Source organism: Cydia fagiglandana, chromosome 3, assembly GCF_963556715.1.
Source record: "Cydia fagiglandana chromosome 3, ilCydFagi1.1, whole genome shotgun sequence".
Taxonomy (NCBI): domain Eukaryota; kingdom Metazoa; phylum Arthropoda; class Insecta; order Lepidoptera; family Tortricidae; genus Cydia; species Cydia fagiglandana.
The window spans coordinates 4,589,161-4,608,222 of NC_085934.1; the positions used below are offsets into that span (position 1 = coordinate 4,589,161).

The 19,062-nt window shown below is 38.5% G+C and overlaps 1 protein-coding gene across 8 annotated transcripts in view; it reads right to left on the reverse strand.

The window, feature by feature from the left end:
- Positions 1–3,761: 3,761 nt before the first annotated feature.
- LOC134679880 (ras-related protein Rab-32) overlaps positions 3,762–19,062 on the reverse strand; it is a 28,317-nt gene continuing 13,016 nt past the window's right edge. For 6 of the 8 annotated variants that reach the window (XM_063538792.1, XM_063538793.1, XM_063538794.1 and 3 more), the window contains exons 2-5: positions 7,504–7,717; positions 6,029–6,210; positions 5,082–5,225; positions 3,762–3,942 (exon numbers count right to left, since the gene is read on the reverse strand). In XM_063538792.1, coding sequence (XP_063394862.1) covers positions 3,823–3,942; positions 5,082–5,225; positions 6,029–6,210; positions 7,504–7,717 — 660 coding nt within the window. In that variant the 3' untranslated portion in view covers positions 3,762–3,822. Of the gene's footprint in view, positions 3,943–5,081; positions 5,226–6,028; positions 6,211–7,503; positions 7,718–11,403; positions 11,724–19,062 lie in introns of those variants that run through there. The other 2 variants (XM_063538796.1, XM_063538795.1) reach the window with 2 other exon arrangements.

Sequence of the window (19,062 nt, forward strand, 5' to 3'; positions counted from 1 at the left end):
ACTATTTACGGAGGCTTTTGGTTCATTTGCCCTCCACATGCCTTCGAATGAAAGTATGATATTATAAGCTTTATTTTGAGGTAATAAGGACTCGGTTAAATGTGGTAATCTGGACTATCTTGTCAGTCATCATTGTTTTGGGTACATATATTATGCGCCATGCGCGGTGACGCCGTTGACACAAATCAAGTGAATAAGAGAATGTCCCATACGAGCGGAGGATGACTCTTATTTGAATAATATCCAATTGAAGTCAATGAAATGTTCCGCTTGTAAAATCGTCCGTATGCCAAAGCATTACGGGCGGCTTTTTATCTTAACCCCTCATGAAAAACCATTTAAATCTTACCTAGAGTTAGACAAGAAAACGTCGAACTCTGAATATAACGTATTCAATAACACTTACACTGCGTATGCTATCAAAATCGCTGCAGACTTTTCTTGGTCTAACTCTACCCCCAACGCACTTTACTTACCACTTAAGTACTTCAAGTGACACGTAAATGTAGCTTAATAGCTTCACAGAATACTTTGCTTATTACTTATTAGTTTATTCATGGTTTACCTGTAGGTACCTGCTTTATTGTATGTACTAATATACTACTGTACCAAAGTATATAGGTAAAAGTCACCACGTTGTCTCCCTTGGTAACAAGTTCTCATTAAATTTTATTTAAATTGTTGTTTTAATCTATTAGTTAAGTTGATCACCATGTAGTTAACTAGTTTTCTAATTCCTGGACTAAAATAAATATTAAGTAAATAGGTACTTACCTAATGTGGCGCCTTCATAACATAATCGAAATCATCATAATAAGCATAGTTTTATTTCAATTGCATCAGTTTCTTTGGACGTCGTTAATAGGTTCTAATAATATTGATGTACTTAATAGTATTTGCATATAGTCCGTTTTTTTTGAATTAGAAAGAACTCCGCAGAAGTAAGCTTGTGGTTCCAAATCCGGCACTTTTAGCGGTAATAATTTGAAGTAAATTGCATGTATTGACCATGCTACATTAGATAATTCAATAATTATTAACAATTAAAGAGCCTGATAAAAACTGAACTCTTGCTTCTGTGGAGTTCTTTTTAATGCTAAAAAAAACGACACTCTTGTTAAGAATTACGAGTATAGGTAATAGAACAGGAAAGATGGTTGGGCACCTGATACGACACGACGAATTTATCAAAAACATCATAGAAAGGAAAGTTAAAGCAAAGAGGAAGAAGGAAAGACCAAGGAGAGCGTACATGAATCAAGTAAAAGAAAAGATCAACGTCGTGTCGTATCAGGCTGTCAAAGAGAAGGCAAGGGGACCGCCAAACATGGAAATTGCTCCGCCGACAAGAGTACTCTTAAATATATGATGATGATGATGATGATGATGATAGGTACTTACTCTACTTGTTGTTACGAGTAACTACTTATTTCGTGAATGGACTTAACGTACCTATTATTCTTAAAATTTCATTTCAATCGTTGATTCTTGTGTAGATAAGTACGTGCTATGGGTCGTAAAAATGATCCCTATTGGAACAAATACGCGAAAATGCGAATGTTTTATGACATTCCTTTTTTAAGTTTCCGTACCCAAAGGGTAAAAACGGAACCCAGCTGTCACCAGGCCAGGCTGTCTCATGAACCGTGATAGACAGTTGAAATTTTCACCGATGATGTTTTTCTGTTGCCGCTATATCAACAAATACTAAAAAGTACGGTACCCTCGGTGGGCTAGTCCATCTGGCACTTGTCCGGTTTTTTATCTTAATGTGCTGCGCATTTCGTAATAGAAGTACAACTTGGTCCATCGTAACATAAAACCTAGCAACAGGCAATGCAGTATCATACGGTGCTATGTGCTGGCAGTGGAGAAGTTAATCTTTAAAACGCCAAGTTACATAAAGTTATCTAGATAAAGTAAATACTTCTCATATATTGCAGTCTTCTAATTGAATTTTGAGACTGTGGTGCCTATCTAATATCTAAGTATAGATTCGTCAAACCCGCTTACATTAGTGCTTGGTGATCGTGAGAATTGTGCACTAATACTGAATTGGTTTACATGAAGTCACTCACTCTGCATACTGATTTTCCTCTACTAACTTTTGTACCTAAGTACTTATAGGGCCAGTAAACCTTCTCCACTTTAGTACTATTACTCATTCAAACAATGAAAATACGAAAAGAAAGTTTTTCTAATTTCCTGTGAATTATTCTCGATACTTAATTCCGAGAATTTTCTGCAACTTGCACATTTGTATACCAAACCATGCAATCAGACAAGTAGGTATCAAATCATTGCTATCAACTGGATGACAGATAATAGATGAGCGACCATCTTAGGCCCGTTGGGGTATTACCCCTTGAACAACTTTAACGGCATTTTAGCATTAGAACATTTAATAACTGGAGACGTCATGGTCAGGGCTGTCATTTTCTGTACAAAACAGTCTGCCGATTTTTGCGGGGAGGGGACGTCGAATGTACCTATTGCTATTTCTACTTAACGTACAAATAGCCGTGTCAGTCCATACAAAAGTTTGCACAATCGTGCAAGGTTTTCGGCAGAGGGGTAAGCTCTTAAAGGCGACTCCAGTAATTAAATGCTCTAAGATTCTAGTATACTTTACATACTTACCAGATACATACTAAATATTTTGCCGCTATCCACGAAGATATTGATTGAAAAGAACAGAGGAAATAATACATTTTTGTTCAACTAAATATTTTATTAATTTCACAATAACATCTCTCACACTCTCAAGTTTAACATTCGATACATTAGGTAATACTTATTCTAATATTAAATCATATGTTACAATAGTTATCATTACACATAACATAATGTAGACCTATGACTTTAGCTGTAAATGGCACGAGGCGAGTTTTTGAAAAATTCAAAAACAATCTTGTGAAAACATTTATAAATATACTTAAATTGCAAAATCGATATACAATTTTATTTTTGCCTATGGGTAGTCATAGTCGTTCTTAAGCACATTAAGTAGAGTAGGTAGTTATTCAATGAAATAAAAATCAAATTAATCCTCCTTTGTAATATTTTATCTGAATAGACAAATAAAATATGTGTATTATAGATTTTATAGAACAGATTCGTTCTGTCTGAATGAAGTCAAATATTTAAACGTTAAGAAATACAAACGAAATCATAAATAGAGAGTTCGATTAAAAAATAACATTGTTTCACGATTTCCACGAAACGGTGATGAGCAGTTTTTCTCCGAATTCAGCAGAACTATATTTATTTAGACCCATCGAATAAGTGACATTCTTTTTAGCAATATGCAGTCAGCTTGGATATAATTCCAGTATTTTTTTAACCACTAACTTTTAAAATACATTTATTATTACATATTATATTTGTGTATTTAAAATAACTGATTCTGTCTCCTCTAAGTAGATGAATACCTACCTCAGAAAACCAGATTTTGATCGAATGTAAATAACATGAACTCTATTAGCTATTCGAGATGCCCTACAATCTCCCTTTCAAATCCCGCGGTCATGATCATGAAAATATTTAGCCCCGAATTTCAATTTTAAATTCAAAACTTCAAAGTTTTATTACCGACTGACCTCGTTCCTTTATATTTTAAAGGGTAAAATAGGCCCCAGTGTACATCATACATAAATAATAAACTTTAGCGTATCCAAGAACTGCATTTTCAAAAAGACCGTTTGTATATCCAAGAATCCCGGCCGTATAACCATTATAACAAAGACCGCGACCATAATGGCACACGAAATCAAAATGGCCGACGAAAACAAAATGGCCGTCGTAAACAGGATGGCCGGCCGGTCAGCACGCGCAAGACTTGCCGCCGTCGCGGCTGTTCTCGCCGTTAGCGATTTTATGGTCAAGCGCGAACTTCTCGCCGTCCTTGGCGTCGCTTTGGAGGAGTTTGTCGTTGAGGAGGATCTGAAATGGAACGAGAGTTTTAATCATTGGAACATGATTTTGGAGTTTGCGATTGTCAGTGAATAACCATGTCATTGATTGAGTGAACTAGACATCGTGGCCTATTCTAAAAAAACTCATAATTCATAATTCATAATACTTTATTGCGACCATGGTAATATAGGTGTTACACAATATTATAAGCAGTTTCACAAACTTTATATTATTGATATGATACGAACTTGACATAATCTTTATCTTGATCATAATAAATTGAGCAGTTATTGGTGCGCGAGTTGTGTCATATTAACATTTTTTTAAACTTCGAATAGGCTTCTAATTAGATCAGTGTTACATTAGTCATAACACGTATTTATTAAAATTCGTTATAAAATGTAAATTATGCACTAAAACAATTTATTTGTACCTTCACAAGTACGGGCTGTTACAAAGCATTATTTTGTTACTTACTATAAACATTTAACACAGAGTGAGAAAATAACACGTGACTAAATTAACAAATAATATAAAACAAACTAAATATTTAGTTAATGTATCCCGAGAATTGAATACTTTCTAAATTCTAAAGCAAAGATCGTTCCATAAATTACATTAAATGAATGACTTCCAAGATAACAGAGCGCGGTGACCCTTTCCAAAATCATGGCTAGTTCAAAATCAACCGTATGCTATTGAAACCAAATGTCGAACTTTAAAATGTTTATTTGGAAACATTACGGAAAAACGGGTTTTCGTGGGACTTGTGGGTGAAATGGGACAAAACAAATAGTTATACAACGGACGTAAATTAAGTTTTATTTTATCGATTGCTATAATGGTGTCGACTAGCCAGTAAATCGTTCTTGTTGCGGGAGGTACCTGGGCATTTTCACTTTAACTGTGTATCATTAACGGCCGGTTAGCAATCGTTACAAAACTGACGGTCAAATGTCAAACCCTTTACATTTTGCCAGGAATGTAACGGTTAGACGTTACTGAATCATGTCATAAGTCGCGCTTTTAAGTACAAGTTTTAATGAAAATGCTCACCTACCTAAATTAGAACCTTATGTAATTTGATTCTAAGTTCAAATTTCTTCGATAGAATATAGCGAGTTATCAACTTATTCCCGCCGTGTACGGCTATAATGTGAACCTACCTTGTTGACTAGCGACCTCGCCGCCTCCTCGATGTTAATGTTCTCCTTAGCCGATGTCTCGAACCAACCAGCGAAGCCGCGTTCGCGACAGTACTCGTCCATCTTTGCAGGAGAGTTCACGATGCCTTCTTTCTGCTGGTCGCACTGTAAAAATGATAACAGATTAGACAAGACGTCAAGTGAAACCTTGTCTTTGAGATAATTTTGCCTTCAGTGGGCTAGCGTCTATCTCACACTCTGTACGATTTTGTGTGGTGAAGAATATCTATCAGAAAATGGGCAAGGATCATACGCGGATTAAGAGTAGGTAAAATTACTGAGTTTTTGCACGGTGTAGACGGTTTAAGGCGTTCTTTGCATCTAAATAGTCAGTTTCTAATATAAAACACTACACTCTCTACAGTAGGTAGAGTCTTATAGCCATAAGTACCTAAATTCCCACCGACTTTTTAAGCAATCAATAATCAAAGATCAGAGGACTCTTCCCCCATCTATTCGGCGTAGGTACCTAAGTTCGCAACCTTTAACAGTTGAGATCATCAATCATCTCTTAAAGTCTTACATAGCTTATTCAGTACCTACATAATTACCATTTCCGAACACTTCGACCCCATCTACAAAAGTTTCCTCACCTTATTCGCCAGCAAGGTATCGGCGACCCGTTGGGCAGCTGCACCTTGGTGTCCAGGTCGTTCTTCCACTTGACCACCGCGTCGAAGGTCGCCACCCGAGACACGTCGAACACTATGAACGCGCCGACCACCTTGTAATACACTCTTATCTTACCTTATTCGCCAGCAGTATACAAGGTATCGGCGACCCGTCCGGCAGCTGCACCTTAGTGTCCAGGTCGTTCTTCCACTTGACCACCGCGTCGAAGGTCGCCACCCGAGACACGTCGAACACTATGAACGCGCCGACCACCTTGTAATACACTCTTATCTTACCTTATTCGCCAGCAGTATACAAGGTATCGGCGACCCGTCGGGCAGCTGCACCTTGGTGTCCAGGTCGTTCTTCCACTTGACCACCGCGTCGAAGGTCGCCACCCGGGACACGTCGAACACTATGAACGCGCCGACCGCCTCCTTGTAGTACACCCTCGTCATGTTGCCAAAACGTTCTTGTCCTGGGAACAAGTCATGAAACTCATGAATTGCAGTTTTGATTGATTCACGGTTAGTTTCACTAGACTTATATCGACCGGGATATGAACCGTGATTACATTTTGTATTGTTTTGTTATTTTTATGAATCACTGTTCATATCATATCCCGGTCGATATAAGTCATGAATTGGTTCTTAAATGGCTCGCTAAGTTTCTATAAAACCAAAATAGATAATAAAATTATGTAGGTACCTAATTTTCCTTTTTTGTACTCTATTCCGCAAAGTAGCTCTAACTGTCTGTATGTTACCTCTTCACGCTAAAACCACTGAACAGATTAGTAAATTTGGTATAAATACATATACTTGTAGTTTGAATCCTGGGTAAGGACATGATATAGGACATAAGTTAGTTTTTATGACGGAAATAGTCATTCTACGCAGACGAACGCGCACCAGAAGCTACGAGTAATATCTAGTTGGACTATAATTGCAACAATGAACATATTGGTTTTTCAAACTCATAGTTTCAAACTGTCCTAATCAAAACTATGATTAGGAATCCGTGTAAGGTTCTCAGGAACAAAGCGTCCCGAACGTCACGAACAAAAGTCCAGTACTAGACTTAGCTACGCTAAGACTAAAATATTGCTCTAACTCAAGACTAAGAAGACTGTAATCCGATACCTTGATTAAACACTTACCTGATGATTATGCAATCATTATAATGATGGACAAGCTCAACAGGAAGAAGAGAATAACGATAATACCGAAGGCAGTGATAGAAACAGTCCCTAGTTCATCTTCCATCGTTTTAATCCTCAGGATATTCTTACCAAAACGTAGTGATTATATGCTCTTTGTACCAATCCTAATTAACAATTATTGATTGACTTTTACTTTGACTGTCACCGACTGTCACTCCCACTTTAGTTCTTATTTTACAAAAAATACCAATGTTAATAAGTACAGTAAAAAGTCTCAACAAGAATAACAAGGCATCTCTCGCAAGGTTTTAATTCGTAAAAAGACAAAAAATAGTGACGTAAGAAATATTTTTCCGTGTTTCTAAATAAGAACTTTAGAATATCTTTAGGGTGGATAAAAAAACCTGGTATAAGTATCTCATACCTGAAGCCTTATGACTAGTTATGACGATAATATTAGCGTCCCAATCCTAATTCAGGTGACTTTTAATGCGAATTCCACTCCTATAATTGCACGGTAGTATTGGCTGAAGAAATGATGGACGTAGCGTTGGTTGATGGAGATCTACCCTTCACCCAACTGGTCTTTTAAGACAGATAAAAAATTACCTGCAATATCCCATAGCTGTAGCCTTATGACTGTATTTGCGTCCCAATTCAGAACTTTTAACGCAAAGTCCACTCCGATAGTAGCACGGTAGTGTTGACTGAAGAACTGGTGGACGTATCGTTTGATGATGGATGTCTTCCCTGTGCCTAGCTCGCCGATGACCAGGATCTTGTATAGGTGCTCGCGTCGCTCCGCGCTGGGTGAGGCGTGGGACTGGAAGAGAGATACATGTTAGAGTGAGGAAGAATGAAGAGTGGATAGAGATGTGGCGTTACTCTTGCGCATTCTAAGGTGTTTTAGCATTTATAAATTCCACATCTATACTCTGTATCTTTAGGTATTTAAATAAAAGTACCTAAACAAAATCTACCCTAAAATGGCTCCTTAAGCCAAATGAGGGTAGATGAATACATTACATGATCAAATAATGTAGGTTCAAGTCAAGTCATTCAGTGACTGCACCAGGCGGTTTTGTATTTGGTCGGTTCACCAATAAATTTTATAACTACCCGAAAATTTACAAATTGTTTGATTACTTTTTTAAATACCTAAAGATACAGACATTACAGACTATAAACACAAAGTTTTTTTTACAATGTTTGTTCCCGATATCCAATAAATGTATATAGTAACAGCACCAGTCATGGGACATTTAAGAGGAAATTTGGAGTATTTATGATATTTCCCTTATACATGTAAATGGTCTACCGCTTAGCGTGTTAAAAGATGAAAGTCCTATCCGTCTTTCATGTTTTAGGCGTGTTGTATGAAAGATACAGCAATTAGTTTCCACATATTTAACAAATTAAAACTATGCTTTTTTTCTCCAGTCATGGACACCAAAGCTCCAGTAATGGGCCCCCGGTAATGGACGTGGATCCAGTAATGGGCCCCCTATAATGGACATTGCTCTATCAGTATAAAATAATGAAATGGGGAATAAGTTACGACAAAAAAATCAATTTTTGGTATAAGCTTTTATCGCTGAATGTATTTTTCTTTCCACAGCCAATTATTATTGTATAAGATCCATCGAGACAATTCTAATATACCCAAACACAATTAGTTAGGGTTTATTGCGATAAAGTTCTCATGGCCACCTCCTGTCTCCATCATCAGATTAGGTCCATGTTATCATAATATTGCATTATCATCCGATTTGCATACTTAATTACGTACTTACACAAAATTTCAACTGAATCGGAAATCGAAAAGTGGCTCAAATTCAGCTACCAAGATTGGACCCACACTAACTAACAGGGCGAGTTAAATAAAAGTTTGGAAAAACGATATTAATTTATCCGAAGTCCGAGAATAACTCCTGATTGACATATTTCGTAACTACATTTTACTTCTGTATTGTTTAAACATGAAATTATGGCATGGCAAGCATCATTCTGTCAATTGTCCCATCATAGGAGGTACGCAGTTTTACAGCTCCTATAATGGGATTGGGCCAAATACCACTATTTTTTTACATCTGTGGAGTCACAACATAGTGTGTTGTATACCTTATCTCATGATAAATTCAATTAACAAAACACATTCTAGTTTTCATCAAGTATTAATTAATTGAAATTTAATAAATTAACTCACCTCTCTTAGCGAAGTTGTTAAGAATTCGTAGTGGTATTTTTTTCAGTGACACGACAACTTTTGGCTTGACGCCAATTTCTTAAAAAGCAACCAAATTTAATGAAACTTCAAACTGAAACAGCTCTAGGACTCTTATTTATGATAATATACAGCCAGTGTTTATAAACTACTTTTAGATACTTATTTTTGAGGAATTATGTTTTTTTGTCCCATTACTGGTTCCACGCCCATTATAGGGTATACTACTATAGTCTATTGTTAAGTAAAACCGCACGTGCTACTTACCTGCAAAAAAGGGTTATACTTATTCTATTTGGCACCTGAGCGTAGGCTAGTCCAACGCTCAAAAAACCAGTGTAGGTGCGCTCTCCGATAACGCGCCTTTGTTACGCATCTCGATGACACATTTTAGACTGGTTCTGTAGCGTTCGACTCGCCGGCACTCAGTAACCGAAGTACGCAGGTTTTTATGCAGGTGGTGGTGGCACGTGGCACGAGCGGTTTTACTGAGGTTTTACTTAACAATAGACTATAGGATTAGCCGCCGGGCTCAGTTACGAAGCTATGAACTATACCTTCGGTGACGATTGGACAATGCAATCTCATATCATATTATGGTACCATCGCGTGGGTCTGATGATCAGCAAGTGTTATTTTAAATATCAAACTTGAATGAAATGAAATTAATTTCGACGTATTAATTACACTTGCACTGCGTGTGCAATCAAAATCGTTGCAGACTTCTCGTGGTCTAGCTCTAGCTAATGAAGCGATGATTGACATCGATTAAAGCGGAACTGCGGGGCCATCGTTTGTATTGTACTCCAATCTAATGCAATACTACCAAGAGTGGACGTAACTATAGAATAAATAATAGTAGATACTTTAGGTACAGAAGACTCGCTCTCTATCTAAGAAAACGCGTCTGTTACGATCAGGACAGATATGGCCGCTAGGTGGCAACAGTGCCACGCGCGGCTTATGGCTAGCCACCAAAATTGGTGTGGAACGGATGTACCTACTTTTAGCTACCTGTAGCAAAGCGACGAAATCGCGGAGTGAGCCACGCCTGACGTAACTAGCATTATAAGCTCTACGAATATAGGCACATTCAGTTTTACACACACTAGGGTATATTTAAGGCATCTACAGACCTTGCAACAACACGCAATGCGATTTTAGATCATTGCCGGTTAAATAAGGTGCAACGGATTCATCGAACGATCAAATGCCGCAAAATAACGCAAATCGCACGCAATTACAGGTAAGGTTTTTAGAGGCCAATAAAGTACCTTATAAAATGAAATATATTTAAGACCAAGCTACCGCGTTAATAACATTCAGTCACGTCAAAAACTAGCTCATGTGACATAACTCATAACCTCTACATTAATACGAGTATTAGTCAGTCTCCTCCGCTGTCTGTCTGTCAGTGGGCTATCAATCCCTATCTTTGACATTGACTTCTATTATTTACACAATCTATCCCAACATACATATCGTCACTACTTTGAAAAAATCTCGTATCTCGCACTGCTACTCAAAATTAAAACGCAGTAACTCTGTATGCATACCATACATAGTTACCACATTTTTATTTTTATTGACAGAACAAGATAAGAGTTTTTTTCAAAGTAGTCACGATATGTTTAAGTGTGTGAATTATGTAAACAATCAAAATACGAGAAGGGAGTACAAATATGTTGACATACCTTTAAGTACCTATCTACTGTAGCTTATACAAATGTTGGCTCGGGAATACTAATAATTAGTAGGCATCTACTCTCCGATAAGGAAAAAACTTATCTAAGGTCGGAGACTCCGTGACTACGCTACGAAGACGCGTCTTCGTAAGTCATGACCTCAATCTTCCGTTAACGAAAGTCTGTACCGGAATTACGAACTCGTGTTAATTAAGCCCTCGCCTTCGCTTCAGGCTTCAATTCCAACTCGTTCGTAAATTGTTGTTTACATCCCTTAATACACACCGTACTTATTAGGTAAGTACCTATCTGTTCTCTGTTAGTGTTAATACATTAACGAATTAAGTAGTCAATAAATTCCGTCATCGATATTATATAGGTACAGTCAGCAGCAGAAGTTGCTAAGCGGGCGAGGTGTTCAAAATGATCTAGACGCGACTTTATTGTTAAGAGAATAAGAGCGCGTAAAGGTAATTTTGGACACCTCGCCCGCTTAGCAACTTCTGCTACTGACTGTACAGGAAAATAGGTAGACCACTAAATAAACAGACGTTTAAATTCCGAAGCACGTAAACAAAAATAGAAAAGTAAATAACTTACACCAGTCCTATTAGGTTTTGGCGCCATAATAATCAATTAATCACAAATCAATAACAAAATTCACTCAACTTAATACTCTAACCGAACGAACTAAAACTCAAACTGTCAAGCCACGGAAAAATCGAGAACAACAAAAGTCAAACTACTAAAAAGCACTGCCACATTCAAAACTAGAACACCACTCATGGCACTATAAAACACCCAAGTTGTTTTTTTATTATCGCATAATTTTGCACAGATAGTAAATTAATTCGCGTGGAAAATAACTTGTTAAAGGTTGCAGGTCTGTTCTGCTTGGACGGCCAGCTATTTCTGAAGTGAGGGGTCTTATCGTTCATAGATAAGGCGTTTGTCATTCACTGATGGGTAGCGGGGGTCCGAGATCGAAGTGGTTCCTTTGGGTTATCGGTTTACGGTGAAATTATAGGCCTGGATACAATGTGTTAATTAGGTCTATATCTACAGCAATCCAGTAGTAATTACTTATTATTTTGCGTATGATAAGGATAAACATTAGTTTTACCTAACTTGTACTACCTTCATGTGATTAGAACAAACACAATGCATTGTGTAATTGAACAATATAACATTGTGACAGATAAGAAACTGCGTATTGCATGAGATAATTTACAGTAAAAGGAATTTACTGGTTGATAGGCAGAATGAGTCTACTAGGTATTATTAGAATAGACTTCTTTAACTATTTTCACAATTGTAAAAGATAATGGATGGAGGAGGAGGAGGTAGTGGAGGTCCAAGGGGGAGGCCTATGTTCAGCAGTGGACGTCTTATGGCTGATATGATGATGATGATGATGAAAAGATAATGTTCAATAAAAACTAGACTGCATCGGCACTTACCATCAGGTGAGATTGTAGTCAAATGTTTACCTATTTCCAATAAAAAAAAAACTTACCTACTTCATTTGTGCGTATAACAATTCCGGTAGCCTATTTGATCGTAAATAATGATTCAGAAGGTTTTAGATTAACACTGATTTTAATTATTTTATCGCCTGTAATTACAGAAAATTTCTACTACTTCACTTGAACTATGTTATACTTTAGGTTTTATCATTAACAAGGTGTTAGATGTTTATTGTTTATTGTTTATTGTTTATTATTTAAGTTGACAATTGTACCTTAACAGCTAAAGCCACAGCGGCACAAATTGGGAGACAGTAATACTTATACCTAGGGTACACAAGTATTTACATAACAATATTATAAAATACTACTTACAGGCATCTCTCGCTCTATCACTCTCTTACACTCAATCATCAGTCGTCATATTGCACTTACAAACAAATCACACTCTGGGTGTGCCTCGAGCACGGAGTTGAGCAGAGCGTGCGCGCGCGCGACCGGCGCCTGCGCGTGCGCCCGCGTGCGCGCGGTGCCCTCCGCCAGCAGCGGGTGGCGCCGCGCGCGAGTGTACTGGTTAGGCACAAATAATCGCATGAAGGCCTCGACAAGGGCTACGCTATCTATTCTGTTTCTAATAACACCGATCGTGAATTTCGCCAAAGAGAGCATCCTCCGTAACTGGAGCGAGTCGTACCCTAGGTGTCCCTGCAGAAACAGAGTAGGGTACATATACGGATAATAGGTGTGTGTTTTTTTGTATAATGCCCTAAGATAAGACTTTTGGACTTGCTCCAGCATAAGTGTATATTTGCTTTCATGCGGACTCCACACCACTGCATTCGTTTCGAGAATGCTGCGCACGAGTGCCGCATACAACACACGCATGGCTTCCACAGTCAGGGGCGCTGAATTGCGCAGAACGAAACCCAGTCTGCTGTACGCAGTCTTAGCCACGGCCTGGACATGTTCGCGAAACGTTATATTTGAGTCAAAGAGAACTCCTAAATCCCGTACCTGTTCCGAGCGCGATATGCCGGCGCCGCCAATATTGTAACTAAATATTTGAGGTGTATGGGACCGGGTGAAAGACATCATTTCGCATTTACTTGCATTGAAATAGAGTTCATTTTCAACACTCCAACGATAAACTGCCTCTATGTCCCGTTGCAGCTCCTCGCAATCCCTTTGGCTTTGGATCGGTTTAATCAATTTCACATCATCAGCGAACATTAGCACTGTGCAGTGATGCACTTCGACAGGCAGATCGTTTATCAGCAGCACAAAAAGAAATGGTCCCAAGTTGGACCCCTGACTGATACCAGAGCGCGTGGGGTAGCTTTCTGAAACGTAAGGACCATACTTCACGTACTGTTTTCGATCGGATAGATAATTCGTAAAAAGATTTATAAGTCTGGGTGTGAACCCCATAGCACCTAGTTTTAAAAGAAGGACGTCATTATCTACCCGATCGAAAGCTTTTTGAAAATCCAGATAGACGACGTCCACCTGAGCTTTCTTATCCAACTCGCGTGATAAAATATGGGTCAACGTGAGCAGGTTTGTGGCCACCGATCTTCTGGGGAGAAATGCATGCTGTGTACTGGTTATGTGAGGCTGACATTGAGGGAGCAGTTTGCAATGTGTCGCCGATTCAAAAACTTTTGCCAGGGCGTTCAGAATTGCAACGGGACGATAGTTCTCGACTTTAAGTTTAGATCCCTTCTTCGGAATCGGCGTTACCCTCGATCTCTTCCAGTCAGTTGGGTATACCCCAGAATGAAGAATGAGGTTGAAAATGAACTCTATCGGACCCACAAGACTATCAATACAACCCTTGAGCACAAAAGCCGGTATCGCATCCGGTCCAGGCGCCGACCTAGGTTTTAGTTTTTTTACTGCGTTCCTTACGTCATTCTGTGTAAAACCCCTGATATCAATACACCTCGCGTCAACAGGCAAGGCCGCGCTGGCTACCTGTGCGTCCAGGACAGGTTCATCGGATAGAAAAACCGAGCCGAAGTGAGACGCGAACGCACGGGCGGCATCAGCGCCTGTGTGCTCTACATCCCCGCGCGTCACTCTCGGTTCCACACCTCCCTTGCAACGTAAGGAATTTACATGGGACCAAAATTGAGCCGGGTTACGAGATAACCTCTCAGACACGTTTTTCATATAATTATTTTGTGCCTTAGTTATGTCAGTTTTTATTTTTGTACGAAGCTGACTATAGCGGTCATAAAACAATTTATTTCCCGACCTTTTCCATTGTCGATGGAGATGTGCTTTTAGCTCTATGGCACGGATGATTGCTCTCGTATAGAAGATTGGGTAGGTACGACTATACGAGTGCTTCCGTATTTTCTTTGGAATCCAGCGGTGGAAAGCGTTATACAAAGTGTTATTTAAAAACTGGACAGCATCATCGGAACGACTCATATTGTATAGTTGCTCCCAATCTGTATCCCTAATTTCGCAATACAATTGGTAAAAGTCACCCTTTGAGAAATTCCAGTCGTTTTGTTCCCCTATGTTGGATGGCTCCATTATAACCCTACCTGATACGAGCATATAACGGGCTTGGATAATGATAGGCGGATGGTGCCCGTCGATCTTAGATAGCACTTCATGTGAGTCCGCGGGCCGCACACACACCGCTCCGCTCAACTTCTTAATGTTATCAAGGCTAGTTAACTTGTTAACATTAATTCAATTATCTTCGTTAAGTAGATCAAGTCGTGAAGTTAAACGGATAATAAGATTAAAGCGATAGTATTTCCAATCAATAAAGTCTTGGTGCTCCTAACTTTCCACAGAAAAAAATATTTGCAATACCTAACTTAAATGAATTAGGAACTTGATTAAAGTCAAAACCTCTACGGGAAGGCGTTATTTTGTGAGGAGAAAATATAATATTATGATAAGCTCCAGTACTTTCGCTTTAAACATATTCTTTGATAAAAATATCTACAAAATGATAATGACCTACCTACTGAGTGAAAAGTTTTTTTAAAGATATGATAAAACATATATACATGCATAGAACGACCTAAGTACTTTATGTTATTAGTCAGGATATCAAACGGATCGATTTCTTTATGACGAAACTCTAAGTACCAACAAAGTTTAGAGTGACATAAATGAGATAATATTCCGCAAGATTTTGCTGTTAAACTATTGTTCGATTAATAAGAGCTGACATCGAAAACCACCGACCACAAGTCACATTCCTTTCACATACAACTAGGACAAAGGCAAACCCTGAGCCAAATATCATATTATTTAACAAAATTAGATAGCTAAAATAACTGGAAGATAATTAAGGAGTTATTTAAATGATCAATGAGACAGTGGCATCGTTGCATCATAATCATAAAGCAAATAAGTAAGTAAATAAATGTTGAAACTAATTAGGTGATGTACCCATTTGTTAATTTCGTCACAAGTATTACCTGTAATAATTAGTCTATTACGAATACTAATGACATGATTATTAACATTCTACAAACAGGTAAGTACTTACTAATAAGTTAAAATTGTTAAAAATTCTATATCCTTTCAATCAATCGAGAGTAAACTGCCAAGGGACCGTATGGCATATTGCATTGTGTCAATTGTGTTCTTAATTCTAGCATTGGATGGGGTCGGCATTGTCACATTCCATACTTAACAACATCAAGTTCCGAATTGAGAGGCATCCCGAAAAGCAGACTAAGTATAAGTATAAATTAGACGACCTATTCCTACGAATCCTGTCCAATCTGAACTATGAGAGTTATGAAAGTTACCGCGAAAACCGAAATTCGCAAATTGCGTGGATCTTTCTCTTTTACTCCAATGAAGGCGTAATTAGAGTGACAGAGGAAAATGCCCGCAATTTGCAAACTTCGATGTTCGCGGTTATAGGCCTGATGATAAACGCACATAACGCGTGGTGTTGGATTGTCGCTTACTGACTTAACTATACCAGTTTATACCACAGAATATAATAGTACTAGGTACAGAAGCGACTCACTCTCTACCAAACGCGTCTGTCACGATCAGCACAATATGGCCATTGGCCGCTAGGTGGCGACAGCGCCACGCGCGGCTTAGGCGCGGCTTCAAATTATTACCACTAAAAGTGCCGGATTTGGAACCACAAGCTTACTTCAGCGAAGTTCTTTCTAATGCTAAAAAAAACGAACTATAGTAGAAAAATAACATTTGTCAGCAGTAACATTCATCAGCAGTTTCACATTCACGAATGGTTGTTTTCGAGAGCAAAAATAGCAACTTTGAAGTAATAATTAAACCTTCAAAACGTGACTTGTTTATGCCACTTTTCCCATAAATACTTATTTTCATATTTGAGCTACAAACACGGTGCCTACACGAGTGTGATAACCGCCGTAGGTCACTTAGAAGATTCTTTCAAAATAAGGAATAACCATAATAAAAGGAAAGAGAGATAAAACGCGAATGCTTAGTGTTAAATACAAAGTTACCTACACGTTCAAAGTTAAACAGCGTAAGGAAATTAAATATGTATAAGTTCTTAAGTAAGACCCCAAAATTGGAGTCGAACGGATGTACTTTTAGCTACCTAGCTAGCAAAGCGACGAAATCGCAGAGTGAGCCACGCCTGCTTATACTCCCAAAACGAAATCATAAGTTAAGGATGACTCACGCTAGACCGAGCCGGTGCTTCCGACTAGAGATGCACCGGATATCCGGTTACCATCCGGTATCCGGCCTATCCGGCCATTATTTTCTATACGGCCTGATACCGAATAGTGACCTACTATCCGACCGGATACCGGACAGTAACATTGCTTGATTTCGGAGTAACCAAATTGGATTTAAGAAACAGACACGGACATAATCGTACTTGTTTATTATTTTGAAACAATTTAATAATTCCATTGACTTGCTCGCGTAAGTACTCATTTCGAACCTAAGTAGAAATGAGTCCGCGTGAACGTTTACTAGGAAACAGGTCAAACCTGCAGAATGCGCACCTGAAAAACCGAAATGTAGGTATAGGTCTTCGGCGTTTTGTTTTCTATGGAAAGCACCACGTGATCACCGATCAGCCGTCATGGAAAATGAAGAGCTATAACCGCGAAAATCGAAGTTCGCAAATTGCGGGGATTTTTATCTGTCACTCTAATTACGCCTTCATTGGAGTAAAAGAGAAAGATCCCCGCAATTTGCGAATTTCGGTTTTCGCGGTAGCCGCTCTGCACGAGCATGGCAAGGTCTACCGTGAGATTTTCTACGCTTTATATTCTACATAATTCCTGGCTAATAAAGCAATCGGTACTGCCTACACCTACATAGCACCGGTGTCATTGTAACCGGGGATCGGGTGTCAGCCACGCTTCACCGGCGGCCTCCGAGTCCGCTCATGTGAAAGTGACCAACTGACCATGGTTGTCATGTGCTGGCTTACCGGCAAATTGAAATGAGGGAGTTATGCGAAACTTAATATGGGATAAAATATGCCGATTAGCAGGAAAAAAGTTGCTTGTTTTTAGCTAGCTAAAAACAAGGTGGACAGTGCAGGTACAACTGGTACAAGCATGTTGCCAAGATAAAGAATATAGGATGACTCACGCTAGAACTGTCCGGGCCTGGGCCGGGGGTCGGACTCTTCAGTTTTCTGTAGAGAGCGTCACGTGATCACTGATCACCGTCACCTGTCATAGAAAAATATGTCTCGGGCGCCGCGGCCCGGACCCGCACCGTTCTAGCGTGAATCATCGTTAAAATAAAACGATTACGAAAAAAGAACACAACTGCATATTTTCATCATGAAAATATGCAGTTGTGTTATTTCTTAACTTGCGTTAAATGAAATTTTTTGCATTCAATTTTAGAAAGTAAACAGTACCTAGGTAGGTACTAATTTCTATGTCTTAAACTAATCAATCTAGATTTCCTTCATTTCAAAAATATTGACTAACAAAAGATCCCGATGAGTCGAAATGCTAATGCCCAGTAGATGACACTCGCTGCCACCTCTAGGTACTTAAGTTTCAAGATGACATTTATACTGGGACCGCGTCGAGCACAAGTACCACCACCTTATTTAGTACCATAATGAAAATATAAACGGAAAATGGAAAACTTCAATATCAAAACGAAGCGGACGTATAAATGGACAGTTAACCTAACCACAAGATGCAATTTGCATACATAGGCACAAAGTTAGTGGTTATGATATTGTCTATCCATAAGTTCAAGTTACATGCCGCGTAGCGTTATTGAAACGTCTTGGAAAATTATTGAAAACCAACTTCGACTAGGTACTTTACAAGGGAGAAGTATAATATTTTTTTACGGATTTGATTTAATACAGTGGAACCTGGATAATTGCAATCTCAAGGGACCGGCCAGTTTTTGTCAATTAACCAGGTTTTTCATTTAAACAGGTCGTGTCAATTAACGAGGTTCAAAAAATCGTTGTGTCAATTATAGAGGTTTTCATTAATAGAGGTTGCGTTCTGACAAATGTCTTTTATGGAGGTGCAAATAACCATTTAAAGTAGATTTACACGCTTACGTTTTGGGTTTCTGGTCTATATATGTATTGCTTCTGTTTATACTTGCACTTTTACACTACATTAATTACCACTTAATTTCTTATCATTTAGGTTTAAAAAAATCCCTTGAATTGTAGAAGAAAGTTTTATTAGAATGTAAAAAGCGTACTTTGTGTTTTATTGATCGAAACTATTTCACCTACTACAGGCTGTGATACGAGTAGATACCCAATAAATAAATTAAATTCTGGATGGAGTTAAAAATAAAA